The 16,899-nt window shown below is 40.7% G+C and overlaps 1 protein-coding gene across 2 annotated transcripts; it reads left to right on the forward strand.

Annotated features, from left to right (window-relative positions):
- The first annotated feature begins 5,174 nt into the window (after positions 1-5,174).
- Positions 5,175-16,279, forward strand: EIF4G2 (eukaryotic translation initiation factor 4 gamma 2). Of its 2 annotated transcripts, XM_081062988.1 has the most exons (22): positions 5,175-5,433; positions 6,799-6,925; positions 7,106-7,171; positions 7,796-7,936; positions 8,459-8,561; positions 9,253-9,384; positions 9,474-9,540; positions 9,629-9,780; positions 10,143-10,253; positions 10,424-10,507; positions 10,588-10,686; positions 11,076-11,217; positions 11,309-11,469; positions 11,832-11,945; positions 12,551-12,676; positions 12,826-12,930; positions 13,040-13,255; positions 13,343-13,601; positions 13,882-14,086; positions 14,237-14,448; positions 14,530-14,651; positions 15,446-16,279. In XM_081062988.1, the coding sequence occupies exons 8-22, from the start codon at positions 9,697-9,699 to the stop codon at positions 15,509-15,511; spliced, it is 2,106 nt and encodes a 701-aa protein (XP_080919114.1). In that variant the 5' UTR covers positions 5,175-5,433; positions 6,799-6,925; positions 7,106-7,171; positions 7,796-7,936; positions 8,459-8,561; positions 9,253-9,384; positions 9,474-9,540; positions 9,629-9,696; the 3' UTR covers positions 15,512-16,279. The 2 variants fall into 2 exon arrangements, with proteins under 2 accessions (XP_080919114.1, XP_080919115.1); XM_081062989.1 differs by lacking the exon at positions 11,832-11,945.
- The last annotated feature ends 620 nt before the right edge of the window (positions 16,280-16,899 follow it).

The following is a 16,899-nucleotide window of genomic DNA, read 5'->3' on the forward strand; positions in this document are numbered from 1 at the left end:
AATGAGGATGGCCTCAAAATTGCAGCGGAGAGCATTATTGGGAGTGAACTCTGATGCAGCAAATACCAGCCTAACTGGCTCTATGAGAGAAGACTGGATGTCTGGCAGTGGTGAAAAATAAGACCAACAGAAGAGGTAGGATAGGGCCAGAAAATGAAGGGCTTGAAAACCAGGTAAAAGCGTAGGAAGTGAATTCCTGGGTTCTAATGCCTGTTTCCCTACTTGGGGAAAGTCCCTTATCTTTTGTAGAACCCCGTTTCCTTTTCCTCCTAGGGTTTTCTTCGGCTGCAAATGTTACCATTCTCTATAATATTCTGACGTACTGCTGTGGTTCTCAAACCTTGACTGCACATTGGAATCACTTGGAGAGCTTTAAAAGCTGTTGATGTCTGGATCCCACTCTAAGAGATTCAGATTTATCTGGTCTTGGATGCAACCTAGGCACTGAGTTTTAAAAGGTCCCCAGGTGATTCTACTGTGCAGCCAACGTTGAGATTAACTGATGTAGAAAATGGTGAAGCACTAAGATTCTTAGCATGGTAATGATATGTTGGGGGGGGGATTATTTTAAGGAAGACTGATATGAGTATCCAGAGTAGAGGAAAAAGACTGTCGGAGACTAATTGGAATTTTTCAATACTCCAGGAGAAAAATTTACTAAGGCCTAGATTAGCATGCATGGTATGACATTGTGGGATAGAAGATGAATGTAGGAAGATTATTTAGAAGGAAATAACATCAGGACTCAGTAATTATTGAATATTAAGCCTGATCAAAAGGAAAGAGAAAATGTAGAGTCAAGCTTCTAGTACAGAAGAGTAGCAGGATCCTTGGCAAAACTGAAGTAGTTGTGAAACAGTTGGTTAATCAATATTATGTATCATAATGGTAACTGACATTATGTAATTATTATGCCAGGGACGATGCTATGTGCATTACATACATTTTCTCATTTAATCTTTACAACAACTCTATACACACTGTTATTCCTACTTCACAGATCCAGGAACTAAAAAGAAGGAACAGTTAAATAATTTGCCCAAAGTTACACAGTAAGTGGTAGAGAAGATATTTAAACTAACTAGTCTGACTCCTTTTCCTTATAATGTTACATACTGAATCTGTTGATTTTGAACAAATAGTTCAAAAAAATAATATGGCCCGGTTGAAAGCTTCAGGACGCTATTCCAACATGGCCCCAAACTACTCTCCACACAAGACCGCAGCAAGGAATGATGAAGCCGCACCAAATTCACAGAAGACCAGTTGAATATCCTCATCAAAGCATTCAATCAAAAACCTTACCCAGGTTATGCTACCAAACAAAAGCTTGCGTTAGAAATCAACACTGAAGAGGCTAGAATCCAAATTTGGTTTCAGAGTTGAAGAGCTAGGTCCCGAGTTCAGAAAAGATCAGAACCTGAGAAGGACTTAGAAGCAAGCCAAGACCAAGATCATCCTGAGGAACAGAAAAAGCAGAGAAGCATATGATTTCACTGACACATGGTATATAAAACGGAAAACAACGAAGGAACAAGACAAATGAAGAAACAGAAACTCCTAGACACAGACATAGTTTAGTGGTTACCAGAGGGTAAGGGGGGTGGGGGGAGGGAGATGAGGGTAAGGGGGATCAAATATACGGTGATGGAAGGAGAACTGACTCTGGGTGGTGAACACACAATGGGATTTATAGATGATGTGATACAGAATTGTTGAAACCTATGTAACTTTACTAACAATTGTCACCCAATAAACTTTAATTAAAAAAAAGATCACTCTGAAAAGAAGATTCATGGTAGAGAAGACGGACGGTGTCATACCAGCTACACTTCCTCACAGTTACACACATTTACAAACCCTTAGCCTAGGATCGATTCCAGAGAGCAACTTACTAAGGAAACTGGGGTTCCAGAGTCAAGAGTCCAAATTTGGTTTCAAAATTGAAGGTCTAGATTTCATGTACAGAAAAGAAAGAGAACTTGATTAGTCCTTAGAACAGAAACAAGACCAGGAACAAAATCTCTGAGACGACGGAGTTCAAAATACAGAAATTACACCAAATGGCACCAATCTCACTAGCAACTGTTTTATTTTCCTGAAGCCAGAACAGGATGGACCAAAAGATAAATTCAGTGTATTTGATGTCATCAACCTGGGCTCCAAATCTCTCTCATCCTGGGAACATACCCTTCTAAATATACCTTCAGCTTCTTGAGAAGCTGAGCCTTCTGGAGATAGTAAACAGAACTTCAGGAGGCAGACAGATATAAGGCACCACACAGCCCTACCAATGGAGCCTGGCGCCACAGTTTAGCAGATGTCAAAGAAAATGAAAATAAACTTATTCATAGCATTTTTAAGTCATCGCAGTATTGACTAATACAGGCAAAAAGCGATGGATGTATGCTATTGTGATTTATAAAAAATATACATTTGCTCCTCATCTACAGAGCTAAAGCTCTTGGAATTTCCTGTGATGAGAGCAATAAAATGAAAAAAAAAAAAAAGCAACATGGCTATAGAAGCCAGACAGGAACATAAATGAGTGAATCAAGTCAGAGTTAACTATGGTGAAACGAAGAGAAAATATCTAGATGAGGCAGTCACTACTTGGCTATACTTGACGGTTTCCCTGTTGAAATTTCAGGCCCCGTATTGCAATATTTTAAGATTTTGCATGAAAAGAAAATGTGAATATTTATGTAAAATCTCATAAAATGTCAATGTCAACAAATTCATATATTTAAAATTACTGTGTGGCCCAAACTAAATACAGCTGCAAGTTTGCATGTCTGATCAATAGGTTGTTGGAAATTCAAAAATGAAGTTAGAGATCTGGACTGGAGATGTATGATTAGGGAATCTTAAGTGCAGAGAGCATAACAGATGCTCGAGAAGTTATATATATTAGAATAATAACCAGCATTTGACGTAATTAGTTAAAATAATGCAAAAATGTGTGAGTTAACAAGTCAGTCAGGACTCTAAGAGGTTTTCAATCTTAGAGAAAACTTACATAAAATAGAAGTGTTAAAACTAGCAGATTGAAGTGGGTGTATTTAAAATTCAATTTCTATAAACTAAGAGCTAAATTCCAGACAATGACTTGAATTTTCATACATCCATGATGTGATGAAAACATTTCAAAATTGTGACTATCTATCTTTCCCACTGATTGAAAGGTAACTGAAAGATTGTGTTTTATCCATGTTTTCACTTTTTCTATCTTGGATTACTCTGTCCCAGCCCAGTTTCTCATATACACTCACACCTGCAAAGCCCATAGCAAAGGGGTTCACAATTAGCTATTTTTTAAAAGTAAAACCTTTTTTATTTTTAATTATTGAGTTTCAATTTCCTCAATTAAAAGACCATCCAGGTTTTAGAGCTCAGTAAATATTCTTTGAAGTCTAGACTAGAATAATGCTTTTGAACACTATTCTTTCTATCAAATTAATGTATTATCAGTCATGAATAATGTAAACCAGATGTGCAAAAATAAAATATCACATGCATGAAAGCATTTTTGCATACTGTAAAGCCCTACAGAAATTACAAAATGTTAGTCTGATGTTATTTTCAAGCTAGAAGGGTCCTGAACTTACAAAGTGAAACCTTTTCTATTTGAAACGGAATTTGCACTGTTCCTCAAAACAAGTTTCCTTTTTTTACTTGTAACTAACTCCAAGAGTGAGAATATCTTCTCCAGTTGTTAAAGTTCAAGTAAAATTGACTTAACAGCAATAATTGTAGTAATATGATGAGGGGGAATGATCAACCTAATACATGGCAAAGACCTAAAGAAGCTGCAGTTGTGCTACAAACCTTCAGAGTCCCACCACACCCTTCCGTGATCACCTTTAAATGTCCTAGGAAAAACTACAACTCTCGAAAATTGTATTAAGGACTAGGTGCTTTCAACGCCAAGAGCTGTTTTAACATGTCAAAAGTTTGGGTCTTTGAACACCCTACTCTTTATTGAACAATTTCTTTAAAAGTCATGCATGTTAACACACACACACACTTTTCTTTTGATTACACATTATATCAAGAGCTGTCTGTTCAAAATGAAGAGGGGGAAATTTCCTTTGGTTGTTTAGTATATGGAAACACGACTCCATTTTTGGATAGCTAAAATGTCGCAAATGATGTTAACACTTCGTTTGACGGTACCCCTCCTTTAAAACATTACCTGAGAAGTATAGTGCAACTGCCAGCTTTGAAAAGCCTAACCCTGTTACGGTGGATCTTACATAAAATGGAAATACACAACTGACAGTCTTCAACGTGCTTAAACAACTACTCCCCCCGAAAATCCAGGCGGTAGCAATTAAAGTCCTGCAACGCCCGCGCTCCGCAAACACTTCTTCCAAATTAGTGGGGTATATTCCGGGTGTTTCTCCGTGGCCGACGGCCGGACATTTCTTTAGGAAAAGCTGTTTTTGTGTGAGGTGCTAAAACAAACAATAAGCCCCTTCCTTTCGTCCCTTTCTCATTCACTCTGCACGGGGTGGAATAAATAGGGAGCTGACTGAAGCTTTTACGCCTTTGGGCTCACTGTCGGGTCTCCTGAACCCGACTCTCCGGGACCCCCGACCCCACGGCAGCTGAAGCCGAGCACCGGAACAGCGGGGATTCCAGGAGCCGCGTCCCGGGGGCGCCAGGCCTCAGTCTCACAGGCCCATTCCAGGGAAGCCCAGCCTACGGAGGGCAATCACGGCTTCTTGGAGGCGCCAGGAAAATCAACGCTCTGACAGGCTACGGGCAGGAGTCGGATAGGGTAGGAGAAAAGCGAGTGTTCTTCCCACATTCCCGGTGACAAGACGAGGTAAAGAGGAAAGAGGGTTGTATAATTCCAGCATGGGGTACGGACTCCGGGAACAAAGAGACAGGAGGAAGATGAGACAGCCACGCCAACGCAGACTCAGAAGGGCTCACCGACTTTACGCAAGTGGCCCGCATCGCGACCGTGCTCAGTTCCCCTTACGCCACTGGCTTGGCCTCAGAGCCTTCGCGAATACGGCTTTGCGCACTGCGGCGGAGCTGCGCCGCAACCGAGCTTGGTCCTATGGCTCCTCCCCACCGCCCTGCACGGATTGGTGGCAGAGAGAAGCCAAGCTGCTGATTGGGTGGCGAAGGAGCCATTCGGGGCGGCTCTGGTGGGTTCGGCTGCCCCAGAGTGATAAGTTCGGCTTCAGACACGCCTCAGCGCCAGCAGCGAGTCGGAGCTCTATGGAGGTGGCAGCGGGTACCGGGTGGTGGCTGCAGCAGTGACTCCTCTGAGCTGAGTTTCAAGCCGTTCTCGACTCCTTCCTCCCCCTTCCCTCCCCCTTTTTTGTTTTCCGTTCCCCTCCCCCCTCCCTTCCCTGTCCCCGACGACCGGATCCTGAGGAGGCAGCTGCGGTGGCAGCTGCTGAGTTCTGGGTGAAGGTGAGTGGTGCCGCCGCCGCCGCCGCCGCCGAGTAGAGCGCTCTAAAATGGCCGCCGTCCCCTGGCCGCCTGTTCTCGAGCGGTACAAAATGGCGGCCGCAGGCGGAGCCGGGCGGGGCGACACTTTTTAGCGTTTACTGCGCGCTTCGGGCACTTGGAAAGTCCTCGCTTTTGTTCTCCTTCCCCGTTGCCCACGGAGGGGAAGGAGACAGGCGACTTAGGCGGACCCGGCCGTCATCGTGGCTGTCGGTGGCCGTGCCTTGCGGGGCAGGGATCGGGGCGGGCCGAGGCGCGGGGTGCTCGGACGGGGAGAGAGCGTGGCGGGGCCCCACGCGCGGCGGGGTGGGACGCGGCCGGCGGGGGGCCCCGGCCGTTGGCGCGGGACCAGCCGAGGCGCAGGAGTCCCTGAGACCGGCCTCCCTGCGGGGAGGAAGTGGGTGAGGCCCCGGCGCCGGCGGGGGCGGCAGGGCTGTGTGTCGGGGGGGGGCGGAGGGCATCCCCGACGGGCTCGCCTCAGACGGGAGAGGGAAGAGAAAACGAGGACGCGTGTCCTTTGTCGGCTGCGGAGGGAACGAGAGGGGGCTGTCAGTTCTGGGGGTTGTGGAACGAGAGGGGCCACTTGGGGGCGACGGGTGGGAGGAGGCCGCCCTCCGCCCGGAGAACAAAGAGCCGGGCGCCGGGCCGGCGGGGCGCCTCCGCTCCTCTGCGCCGGGCTCGCCCCAGCGGCCCGGTGGGGGCTGTCGGAAGCGCCTCCTGACTCGGGCCCGCCTGGGAGGGATCCGCTGCCCTTTTGTTCCCGGGAGGGGAATGGGGCGGAGGTGCCTGTGCTGCCGTGTTGTGGCCCGGCCTTCCGCCCGCTGGGTGTGCACACGCGTCCCTCTCGGGCATCTGCCCGCATGCCCTCTGCGGGGGGGATAAACGATTGGACGGTGAAGAAAACGGCTAACTAGTCTGGCGATCACTTACGTAGTCTGTTTGGCTGGTCATTGGTGCGGTAAACTAAGACGTTTGTCACATAATGTGCCTGTGTTGATTGATTTTTCTGTTACTGATCTGAGTGCTCAGTTTTAAAGGAAGTAGAATGTGGCTTTTTCAAAGATTCCTTCATAGCGGTAGAGATGTTCTTCTATTTCTGTGAGTGCTCTTTGCATCCTTGAACACAAGGGAATTTCCAGGTGGCTGAACAAAATAAAATTTTACTGCCTATTTGTGCTTTGAGTATATTCTATTTTAGTCTTACGAGATCTGCAATGCAGTGAAAGTTCAATCGACTGTACTGCCACTATCTGAAATAAATTACGGTTATTGCAGGGTTATAGGTTTGTATGTGAGCAGTGTCTAATTTTGGTACTCTTCTCATTCCAGGTTTTTCATTTCTCCCATCCCCTTCCCTCCCCACCCCATCCATTAATATTATTCTTTTGAAGATTCTTCGTTGTCAAGCCGCCAAAGTGGAGAGTGCGATTGCAGAAGGGGGTGCTTCTCGTTTCAGGTAGGTATAGATTTATTTTGGGCAGTTAGAGACCAATCACAAAACCAAAACAATCACCATACCAAATAATTCTGACTAAATGTACTGTAAAATACAGAATAATTAAAGAAACCCTTTTTTCTTTTGACTGAAACATAATTGGGGTATGGATTTTTTTTTAAATGTTTTTCTTCTGATTAGTGCTTCTTCGGGCGGAGGAGGAAGTAGGGGTGCACCTCAGCACTATCCCAAGACTGCTGGCAACAGGTATAGTAAATGACAGCTTTAAATTAATAGTCTTTGTCATGAATAACAGTATAGTTATGGCAGTAGACATCAGGAAAACTAAGTTGACTGGGCATGGTGTATCTACTATGTAACTTAAATTTAGAATATCAGCTCTTGATTATTTCTTACCTAAATCATCTAATATGAATTGAGGCTCTTGAGCTATTTTATCCTACATTTTTCACTGATGTTATTTCTGAAATCAGTTATTATTCATATTAATAGTATGAAAACAGTACGCATGCAACATGGTCATAAGACATTCGAAAGTGTTGGTTCCCAGGGTATGACTCCTGGATCAGCAGCATTGGCATTGTCTGGGAGTCTATTAGAAATGGAAATTATCAGGCCCTAGCCCAGACCCACTGCAGCAGAAACTGGGGGTGGGCCCAGCAGTCTGTTCTAACAAAAGCCCTTTAGATGATTCAGATGCACACTGTTGTTTGAGAACCACTGATTGTAAATTTTTTAGTTGTAGGGGAAGTTGAGAAACCCTAAACTGAAATTTTTGTATTTAGGCTTTCTGATCAGTATGACATTTGATATGTGAGTGGATGCTATGTTTTAAATTGGCTTAATTATAAATCTATTAATTTTCACTAGCGAGTTCCTGGGGAAAACCCCAGGGCAAAACGCTCAGAAATGGATTCCTGCACGAAGCACTAGACGAGATGACAACTCCGCAGCAAACAACTCCGCAAATGAAAAAGAACGACATGATGCGATCTTCAGGAAAGTAAGAGGGTAAGTTTATAGGTCTGTTTTGTCCTTTTACTGAAAGGAGGCAAGAAGAATGGGTTGGATGTATCTCTCTTTTGTGTATGTTTATGCCCAAAGTATGTATTTTAACAAATGCCAATGTTGAGAGTTTTAAACTGAAGAGCAGCCCATCAGTATTTTGGGGCTTAGAGTTGCTTGCAGCCTCTTGTGCTGATGTTTCCCATGTCTGGTGTGTAACCCAGTGAATGAAGCACAGGACATAATGGTCTTAACCTCCTGCATGTACCCTTGAATAAGGAGGCTCTTGGCTCTCTGGGTTTTGAGAATGTGTGAAAGACTTATCAGACAGCTGGGCACCCCCTAATCAGGTACAGAAATTCTAATATAAATAACAGACTTATTTCAGTGTCCCTTTGGTTAGAAGGGTAAGAACTGTCTTGATATCAAAGGGAGATGATGGAAGAAAGAAATTAACATAATTTACAAGCTATTTTTCAATTCTTTGTATGTTGGCTGACACTTAAAGTGTGATTCCTTTTTCCCCAGCATACTAAATAAGCTTACTCCTGAAAAGTTTGACAAGCTATGCCTTGAGCTCCTCAATGTGGGTGTAGAGTCTAAACTCATCCTTAAAGGGGTCATACTGCTGGTAAGTTAAATATTGGCTTAACTGAAAGGGAGAGGAAAATATTTAACAAACCCAAGTTGGGTTTTTTTACACTTGTATTAATGTTTAAAACTGAGGTGTGAGTTAGATAAATGTATTTTTCAATACTGGTGATAATAAAAGACCCACTAACTTGTAATGGCGTCAGATTTAAGAGGTGAATTTTTAATTGTTAATACTACGTATTCTTGTTGCATTAACGGGCTTATCAAGCTGTTTGGGTTTTGTTTGTTTTTCCTTCTGTGGAAGCACCATATTTTGTTTGGGGAATGAATTGTATGATAGTTAATATAAGATTCCAATGTTTGCTTATAGTTTTGATTTTCAGCATGTTTTCAGCTGCAGGGGGAGAGTGTGACTAGTATGAAATCTGTATGACTTGACTTTTGGTGCGCTGTAATAATACTAATAGCTAACATTTAAATACTTGTATTTTTCCAGGCTTACGCTAAGCACTTTACACAGTTTATCTAATTTAGTTCACACAGTAAACCTTAACAAAAGATGTTCTTATTCCCAAATTATAGATGAAGCATAGAGAATTTGTCAGTAAGAAATTTGAGATTTAAGCTCAAGACTGCAAAGAAGTATATAGTTATAAAGAAAGGGTTCTTTAAATTGTTGTATTTAAGGTTTTTTTTTGGTTTTTTTATTTTAATGACATTTTCTGTAGATTGTAGACAAAGCCCTAGAAGAGCCAAAGTATAGCTCACTGTATGCTCAGCTATGTCTGCGATTGGCAGAAGATGCACCAAACTTTGATGGCCCAGCAGCAGAGGGTCAACCAGGACAGAAGCAAAGCACAGTAAGTGGTAGTGTTAGCTTTGCCTGTTTTAAAGTTGATTTGAAAGACTTTGTTAATAAAAGTTGGTCAATGTCTTCTGTTTCTAATAGACATTCAGACGCCTCCTAATTTCCAAATTACAAGATGAATTTGAAAACCGAACCAGAAATGTTGATGGTAAGAGTTTATATTTGATACTAAGTAGTACTGTGTATTTTCAACTTAATTCTGAATGTTGGTTTTATGTTTTCTTATTTTTTTCCAGTCTATGATAAGCGTGAAAACCCCCTCCTCCCCGAGGAGGAGGAACAGAGAGCCATTGCTAAGATCAAGATGTTGGGGAACATCAAATTCATTGGAGAACTTGGAAAGCTTGATCTTATTCATGAATCTATCCTTCATAAGTGCATCAAAACAGTAAGTGTAACTGGGGATTTAGGCTTCGTTTAATTAGTGGGTACACATCATTTGGGAAAGATGAGTCAATTATTTCTTTTGCCATCTGAGAATCTTAGGCTATTTTAGATGGCCAATGATTTATTTAAATGTTCTGAATATGGAAGTAAGTATGCAGTGTAGTAAGGTAGGGGTAGAACTGATTACCTACTTATGTGAAATTGCTTGATTTGGAGGGGTTTCTTTAACACAGACCAAATACAGTGTTAGTGCTAGGTTAGATACTGTGCGATCTAGGAGTCAATGCAAACGTAAGGTGATAGTACTACATCTAAACAAAGTTAAGATTTTCGTCAACATGTGGCATTTATTTCTTTTGATAGCTTTTGGAAAAGAAGAAGAGAGTCCAACTCAAAGATATGGGAGAGGATTTGGAGTGCCTCTGTCAGATAATGAGGACAGTGGGACCTAGATTAGACCATGAACGAGCCAAGGTATGTGTGTTGCTCACAGAAATGGTATGTGTAATTTATCTTTGTTTTATTCAAATCAGGTGTTTTGATATTATAGAGGATTGCCATTATTTAGTCATTCACCTTGATTATAAACTAAAAGCCTTAAATAGTATTTTCCTTTAATTACGTATTTTTCTCTTTTATAATAGTCCTTAATGGATCAGTACTTTGCCCGAATGTGCTCCTTGATGTTAAGTAAGGAATTGCCAGCAAGGATTCGTTTCCTGCTGCAGGTAAAACTTTTTTTAAATTATGTCAGTGAGCTTTTTATGTTTTGGAATATTAAAATGAAACTTATTAAAACTTTCCAAAGGATACCGTAGAGTTGCGAGAACACCACTGGGTTCCTCGCAAGGCTTTTCTTGACAATGGACCAAAGACGATCAATCAAATCCGTCAAGATGCAGTAAAAGTAAGATTCTTTTCTTTTATCAAGTGGGTTTTAAGATTATAGTAGCACAAGGACCCTTTTAAAACTTGAGATGATCTCATCTTGCCTGGTGATGCTTATTAGTGTTTTTAGTGTCTTGTATGTCACTTTGGGAAGAAGTTGTTTACAGAAATTATATAAATAGTACTCTAATATCGTGTTTCCCTGAAAACGGATTTTAGGTTAATTTTTGCTCCAAAAGACACATTAGGGCATATGCTCAGGGCGTGTCATCCTGAAAAATGCTAGGGCTTATTTTCGGGGAAACACGGTAGTCTAGAAGTTTCTCTGATTTTTCTCCAATGTAAGAATTTCAGTTTTACATAAAATAATGTCCAAAAACAAGTGTTTTATTCACTTCATTTCTAAAGGATCTAGGAGTGTTTATTCCAGCTCCTATGGCTCAAGGGATGAGAAGTGACTTCTTTCTGGAGGGACCGTTTATGCCACCCAGGATGAAAATGGATAGGGACCCACTTGGAGGACTTGCTGATATGTTTGGACAAATGCCAGGTGATTTTAAACAAAACAGTGGTTTGGTTAAATTAAAAAGTCAGTGTAACATAATGGAGTTGTAAAGAGCTGTCCATGTATGTATTTTAAGGTAGCGGAATTGGTACTGGTCCAGGAGTTATCCAGGATAGATTTTCACCCACCATGGGGCGTCATCGTTCAAATCAACTCTTCAATGGCCATGGGGGACACATCATGCCTCCCACACAGTCGCAGTTTGGAGAGATGGGAGGCAAGTTTATGAAAAGCCAGGTAGGAAAACATTTAAGAATGTTTAGGCAACAAGTACTAAATTCTACATGATTTGGTTTTTGCTTTTTAAAAAACGCAAACACTTTAGGGTAATTTGTTTTTCTAAACCAAATTTACGTCTGTGACAGTTATTTTAAACTGGGTGAAATGCTTATCCTTAACATTAGTAAAGTGTTAGTAAAATCACATCACTATATTTGACAGTTAGGTTAGATTTTTATTCTTCCCTGTTTCATCTTTTACTTTCTCTGGGCAAATTCAGTTAAGCTTTCCTTATGACTTGGCTCATCCCTTTGGTACTTTATTACCATAATTTGTGGACCCCTTTTTATCTAGACTTTCTTTCTCCCTTTCTGAAATAGGGGCTAAGCCAGCTCTACCATAACCAGAGTCAGGGACTCTTATCCCAGCTGCAAGGACAGTCGAAGGATATGCCACCTCGGTTTTCTAAGAAAGGACAGCTTAATGCAGATGAGGTACATTTGCCTATGTTATTTAATATAACACAGTTTGTCAATTCAGAACTCTATTGCCCGACGATTATAAAAAGATGTGTTAAGAGGACTTAATGCTGGAGTTCTTTACTTTCTTTCTCTCTTTTCTGTACTTCTTTTTCTTTCTTTGGATGTCCAGCGTCCTATGAGCGAAGATTATGAGATATGAGGGCAAGCTTCTTAAAGTCTAGTGAGAGCAAGGAAAATGGTTGTCAAGATTTTTATTGTGATTTCCCAGTAAATAGAACGGCTTAACTAAGAATGAAGCAGGACATTTTCTAAACTAATTACATTTTCTGGTTATTTTAGTGCTGTTACTCCTAGGAGAATTCTGGTACAAATACAAGATTTATAATAGTATCTTATTCTTGTGTGACCAGCTCTTTAGTTTTCTTGCCAGAAATTAAAATGTTAATATGGAGTACTTTAGGTTATTAGTGAATCTTATGTTCCTGCTGTAGGTTCTATCAGATTTTTACATACTGAATCAATCTCAGGATTTTGGAATGTTACATTTATATTTAGTATGTTAGCCAACTGCATGTTGTTAACTTGCATATCTTTTTTTTGTTTGTTTTCAATTCTAGATTAGTCTGAGGCCTGCTCAGTCGTTCCTAATGAATAAAAACCAAGTGCCAAAGCTTCAGCCTCAGATTACTATGATTCCTCCTAGTGCACAACCACCACGCACTCAAACGCCACCTCTGGGACAGGTGTGGACCATAGTATGACAGCTTTGTCTGTTGTTCCAGTACTTTCTGGAAGATATCTAGTTGGGGGGTGCGGCCGTGTTTTCTCTAAATTCACAAGCTGCTTTTTAAAAATTTTTAGTAAACATACCTATTATGTTGCTGTTTTTTAGACACCTCAGCTTGGTCTCAAAACTAACCCACCACTTATTCAGGAAAAGCCTGCCAAGACCAGTAAAAAGCCACCACCATCAAAGGAAGAACTACTTAAACTAACTGTAAGTTGCAAATAATCCCAGTCTAATTCATGGGTTATATTGAGTTTAAAAAAAGAAGAAAAAAAAAACCAAAAAACTACTGAAGTCATTCTGAATGTGTTCTTTTCAGGAAACTGTTGTAACCGAATATCTCAATAGTGGAAATACAAATGAAGCTGTCAATGGTGTAAGAGAAATGAGGGCTCCTAAACACTTTCTTCCCGAGATGTTAAGCAAAGTAATCATCCTGTCATTAGACAGAAGTGATGAAGATAAAGAAAAAGCAAGTTCTTTGATCAGTTTACTCAAACAGGAAGGAATAGCCACAAGTGACAACTTCATGCAGGTAGAACACTTTTCTGATTCTATGAGAACTCTCTCCATTCGAATTTGAAAACCAATAAACTAACTTATGTTACATGTTCCTTCTAAGGCCTTCCTGAACGTATTGGACCAGTGCCCCAAACTGGAGGTTGACATCCCCTTGGTGAAATCATACTTAGCACAGTTTGCAGCTCGTGCCATCATTTCAGAGCTGGTGAGCATTTCAGAACTAGCTCAACCACTGGAAAGTGGCACCCATTTTCCTCTCTTCTTACTTTGTCTTCAGCAATTAGCTAAATTACAGGATCGAGAATGGTTAACAGAACTTTTTCAACAAAGCAAGGTCAATATGCAGAAAATGCTCCCAGGTAAGAGATGCTGGAGATTTTTTTTTTAAAAAATACTGTCTGTAGATTTCTTGGTACTTTTGATTTGTATAGGTCAGACAGTGTGACTGTCTCGTCTAGATAATGATAAGCATTACCACAAGTAGATTTCACCTTTATTAAAAAGAAGTTAATATGATTTTAACTACTTTTATTTGCTCCAGATGTTGAGTTTGCTGGGTTAGTTCTTTATTCTTTTACATGAATCTTACACATTTGGGAAATCACTACCTGATGATACAAATGGTTTTGTCTTTTTCAGAAATTGATCAGAACAAGGATCGCATGTTGGAGATTTTGGAAGGAAAGGGACTGAGTTTCCTATTCCCACTCCTGAAATTGGAGAAGGAACTGTTGAAGCAAATAAAGTTGGATCCATCCCCTCAAACCATATATAAATGGATTAAAGATAACATCTCTCCCAAACTTCATGTAGATAAAGGATTTGTGAACATCTTAATGACTAGGTAAAATGAAGGTGATCCACGTATAGTACAGAGCTAAGCTATGTTTTGTTTACTGGAAAAGTCTAAAAGGCAGGGGACTAAGAATTGTCTGTTTCTTGAGGTATAAAATTCGATTTGGGGTTCTAATATATCTCTCTCTGTTCTCTGCAGCTTCTTACAGTATATTTCTAGTGAAGTAAACCCACCCAGTGATGAAACAGATTCTTCCTCTGCTCCTTCCAAAGAACAGTTAGAGCAGGAAAAACAACTGCTTCTTTCTTTCAAGCCAGTAATGCAGAAATTCCTTCATGATCATGTTGATCTACAAGTCAGTGCCCTGTACGCTCTTCAGGTGCACTGCTACAACAGCAACTTCCCAAAAGGTGAGGACCAGTATCAGGAGATGGGCATGCGCGGGGTAGTTCTTAAACAGCACACGAATGGGATTGCGTTTTGTCTTTTAGGCATGTTACTCCGCTTTTTTGTTCACTTCTATGATATGGAAATTATTGAAGAAGAAGCTTTCTTGGCTTGGAAAGAAGATATAACCCAAGAGTTTCCCGGGAAAGGCAAGGCTTTGTTCCAGGTAAATCTTTTGTTGGAGAAATTTGGTCTGCTTTCTCCAGTTCACTTGGTAACTATTTTAATGACGAGCCTTTAAAACAAATACAAGTAAACTGGTCATAGTAGTTTGTACATCCATGTCATTTTGCACTGTTAACACGCTAAGGCAAAGTAGGCAGTTAGGTAAGTGAGGTAATGAAATGAAAGGCTTCAGTCCTAGTTGGTGTGTGTAAGAAATCTGTCAGATTAGAGGTGGCCAATATTAAAGTAAAGCCACTTAGAAAGATTAGGAGATTGCAAGCTGGGATTTAAGCTTTTTAAAAAAATGTCAGTAGAGATTGCTTCTGATTTCTCATACTTTGATTTTGTATCTTACTAAGTGGAATTCTAGCCCTAAGGAATTCTAAAATCACAGTATACATTCATTGCCTGGGGAGTAGTTTAAAAGCAGGTTTCAGACCTGATTCCAGGGATTCTGATTTAGTGTGGTGATGATCACACTGTAGTATTTTCCAGGGGACCACGCTTTGAAAAACACTGGTCTGCAGTATCTTATCTTTACTCCTAAGGTTCACAAACTAGTTTCGTGAGGGTCATCTTTGCAACATTTATCCTTAGCCCCTATCCTTGGGGAACCTGACCCACCAATTATAATTTATAGCATGTCCTGGAGGCTACTGAAAATTATAAAAGGTATAAATACTCCATAAAAGTTTTGTCCTTGGCTAGGTTTCTAGTTTGGTCCTGAATATCCTTTGAGTTTTTCTTCCTCTGTAAGTACTACATATTTTGTTAAATTACAAATTAATTTTACAGGTTAATCAGTGGCTAACCTGGCTAGAAACTGCTGAAGAAGAAGAATCAGAGGAAGAAGCTGACTAAAGAACCAGCCAAAGCCTTAAATTGTGCAAAACATACTGTTGCTATGATGTAACTGCATTTGACCTAACCACTGCGAAAATTCATTCCGCTGTAATGTTTTCACAATATTTAAAGCAGAAGCACGTCAGTTAGGATTTTCTTCTGCATAAGGTTTTTTTGTAGTGTAATGTCTTAATCATAGTCTACCATCAAATATTTTAGGAGTATCTTTAATGTTTAGATAGTATATTAGCAGCATGCAATACTTACATCATAAGTTCTCAAGCAGAAGGCAGTCTATTGCAAGGACCTTCTTTGCTGCCAGTTATCATAGGCTGTTTTAAGTTAGAAAACTGAATAGCAACACTGAATACTGTAGAAATGCACTTTGCTCAGTAATACTTGAGTTGTTGCAATATTTGATTATCCATTTGGTTGTTACAGAAAAAATTCTTAACTGTAATTGATGGTTGTTGCCGTAATAGTATATTGCCTGTATTTCTACCTCTAGTAATGGGCTTTATGTGCTAGATTTTAATATCCTTGAGCCTGGGCAAGTGCACAAGTCTTTTTAAAAGAAACATGGTTTACTTGCACAAAACTGATCAGTTTTGAGAGATCGTTAATGCCCTTGAAGTGGTTTTTGTGGGTGTGAAACAAATGGTGAGAATTTGAATTGGTCCCTCTTATTATAGTATTGAAATTAAGTCTACTTAATTTATCAAGTCATGTTCATGCCCTGATTTTATATACTTGTATCTATCAATAAACATTGTGATACTTGATAAAGTTGTGTGCGACTTAAAGTTAGCATCCCCCAATTTATGAAGAAACGAAACAAAAGCTATCTTAATTTGAAGACCGGGGGATTTTAAATTGTTAATCTAACCTCCCTTTTCACGATGAGACAATTCCTTCTTATGTAACCCAGTGCTGAGATCACAAGTCTGTGAATTTGGAGGGACATCGCTAACGCATACAGACAAAGCAACCAACTTGGTGACGTTTACCTTTTCATTGTCATACTGAAATACATGGTGACCTGAGAGGCTAACCACCCTCATGGTCGAGACAGCACAGCTGCAGACATTCCCAGTAGCTGCTGCTGGAGCCTAGGTTGCTCTTGGCACAGTGCGAGCAACCTATACTGGGTGTGGGGAGAACCTCTAGGCAGATAGTAATAAACCATGTTGCTGAATCTGACAACCTTTGATGTCTCCAGTGGTCTGCCTTATTCTCCAGGAAGGGTGCTGAGTAGAACCAGCAGTTATGTCCTATTAGAGTCAAAGAAGCAGCCCTTCCTGTACTGTATTCCAGCAGACCTTCACTGAAATTCTAACATAGGTACAGATTTACAGTTTTTGGTGGATATTGTGAGTACAATGAAATTAAGGCTAAGCAGAGACTTC

This window comes from Rhinolophus hipposideros, assembly GCF_964194185.1.
Source record: "Rhinolophus hipposideros genome assembly, chromosome: 10".
In the NCBI taxonomy this organism is placed as follows: domain Eukaryota; kingdom Metazoa; phylum Chordata; class Mammalia; order Chiroptera; family Rhinolophidae; genus Rhinolophus; species Rhinolophus hipposideros.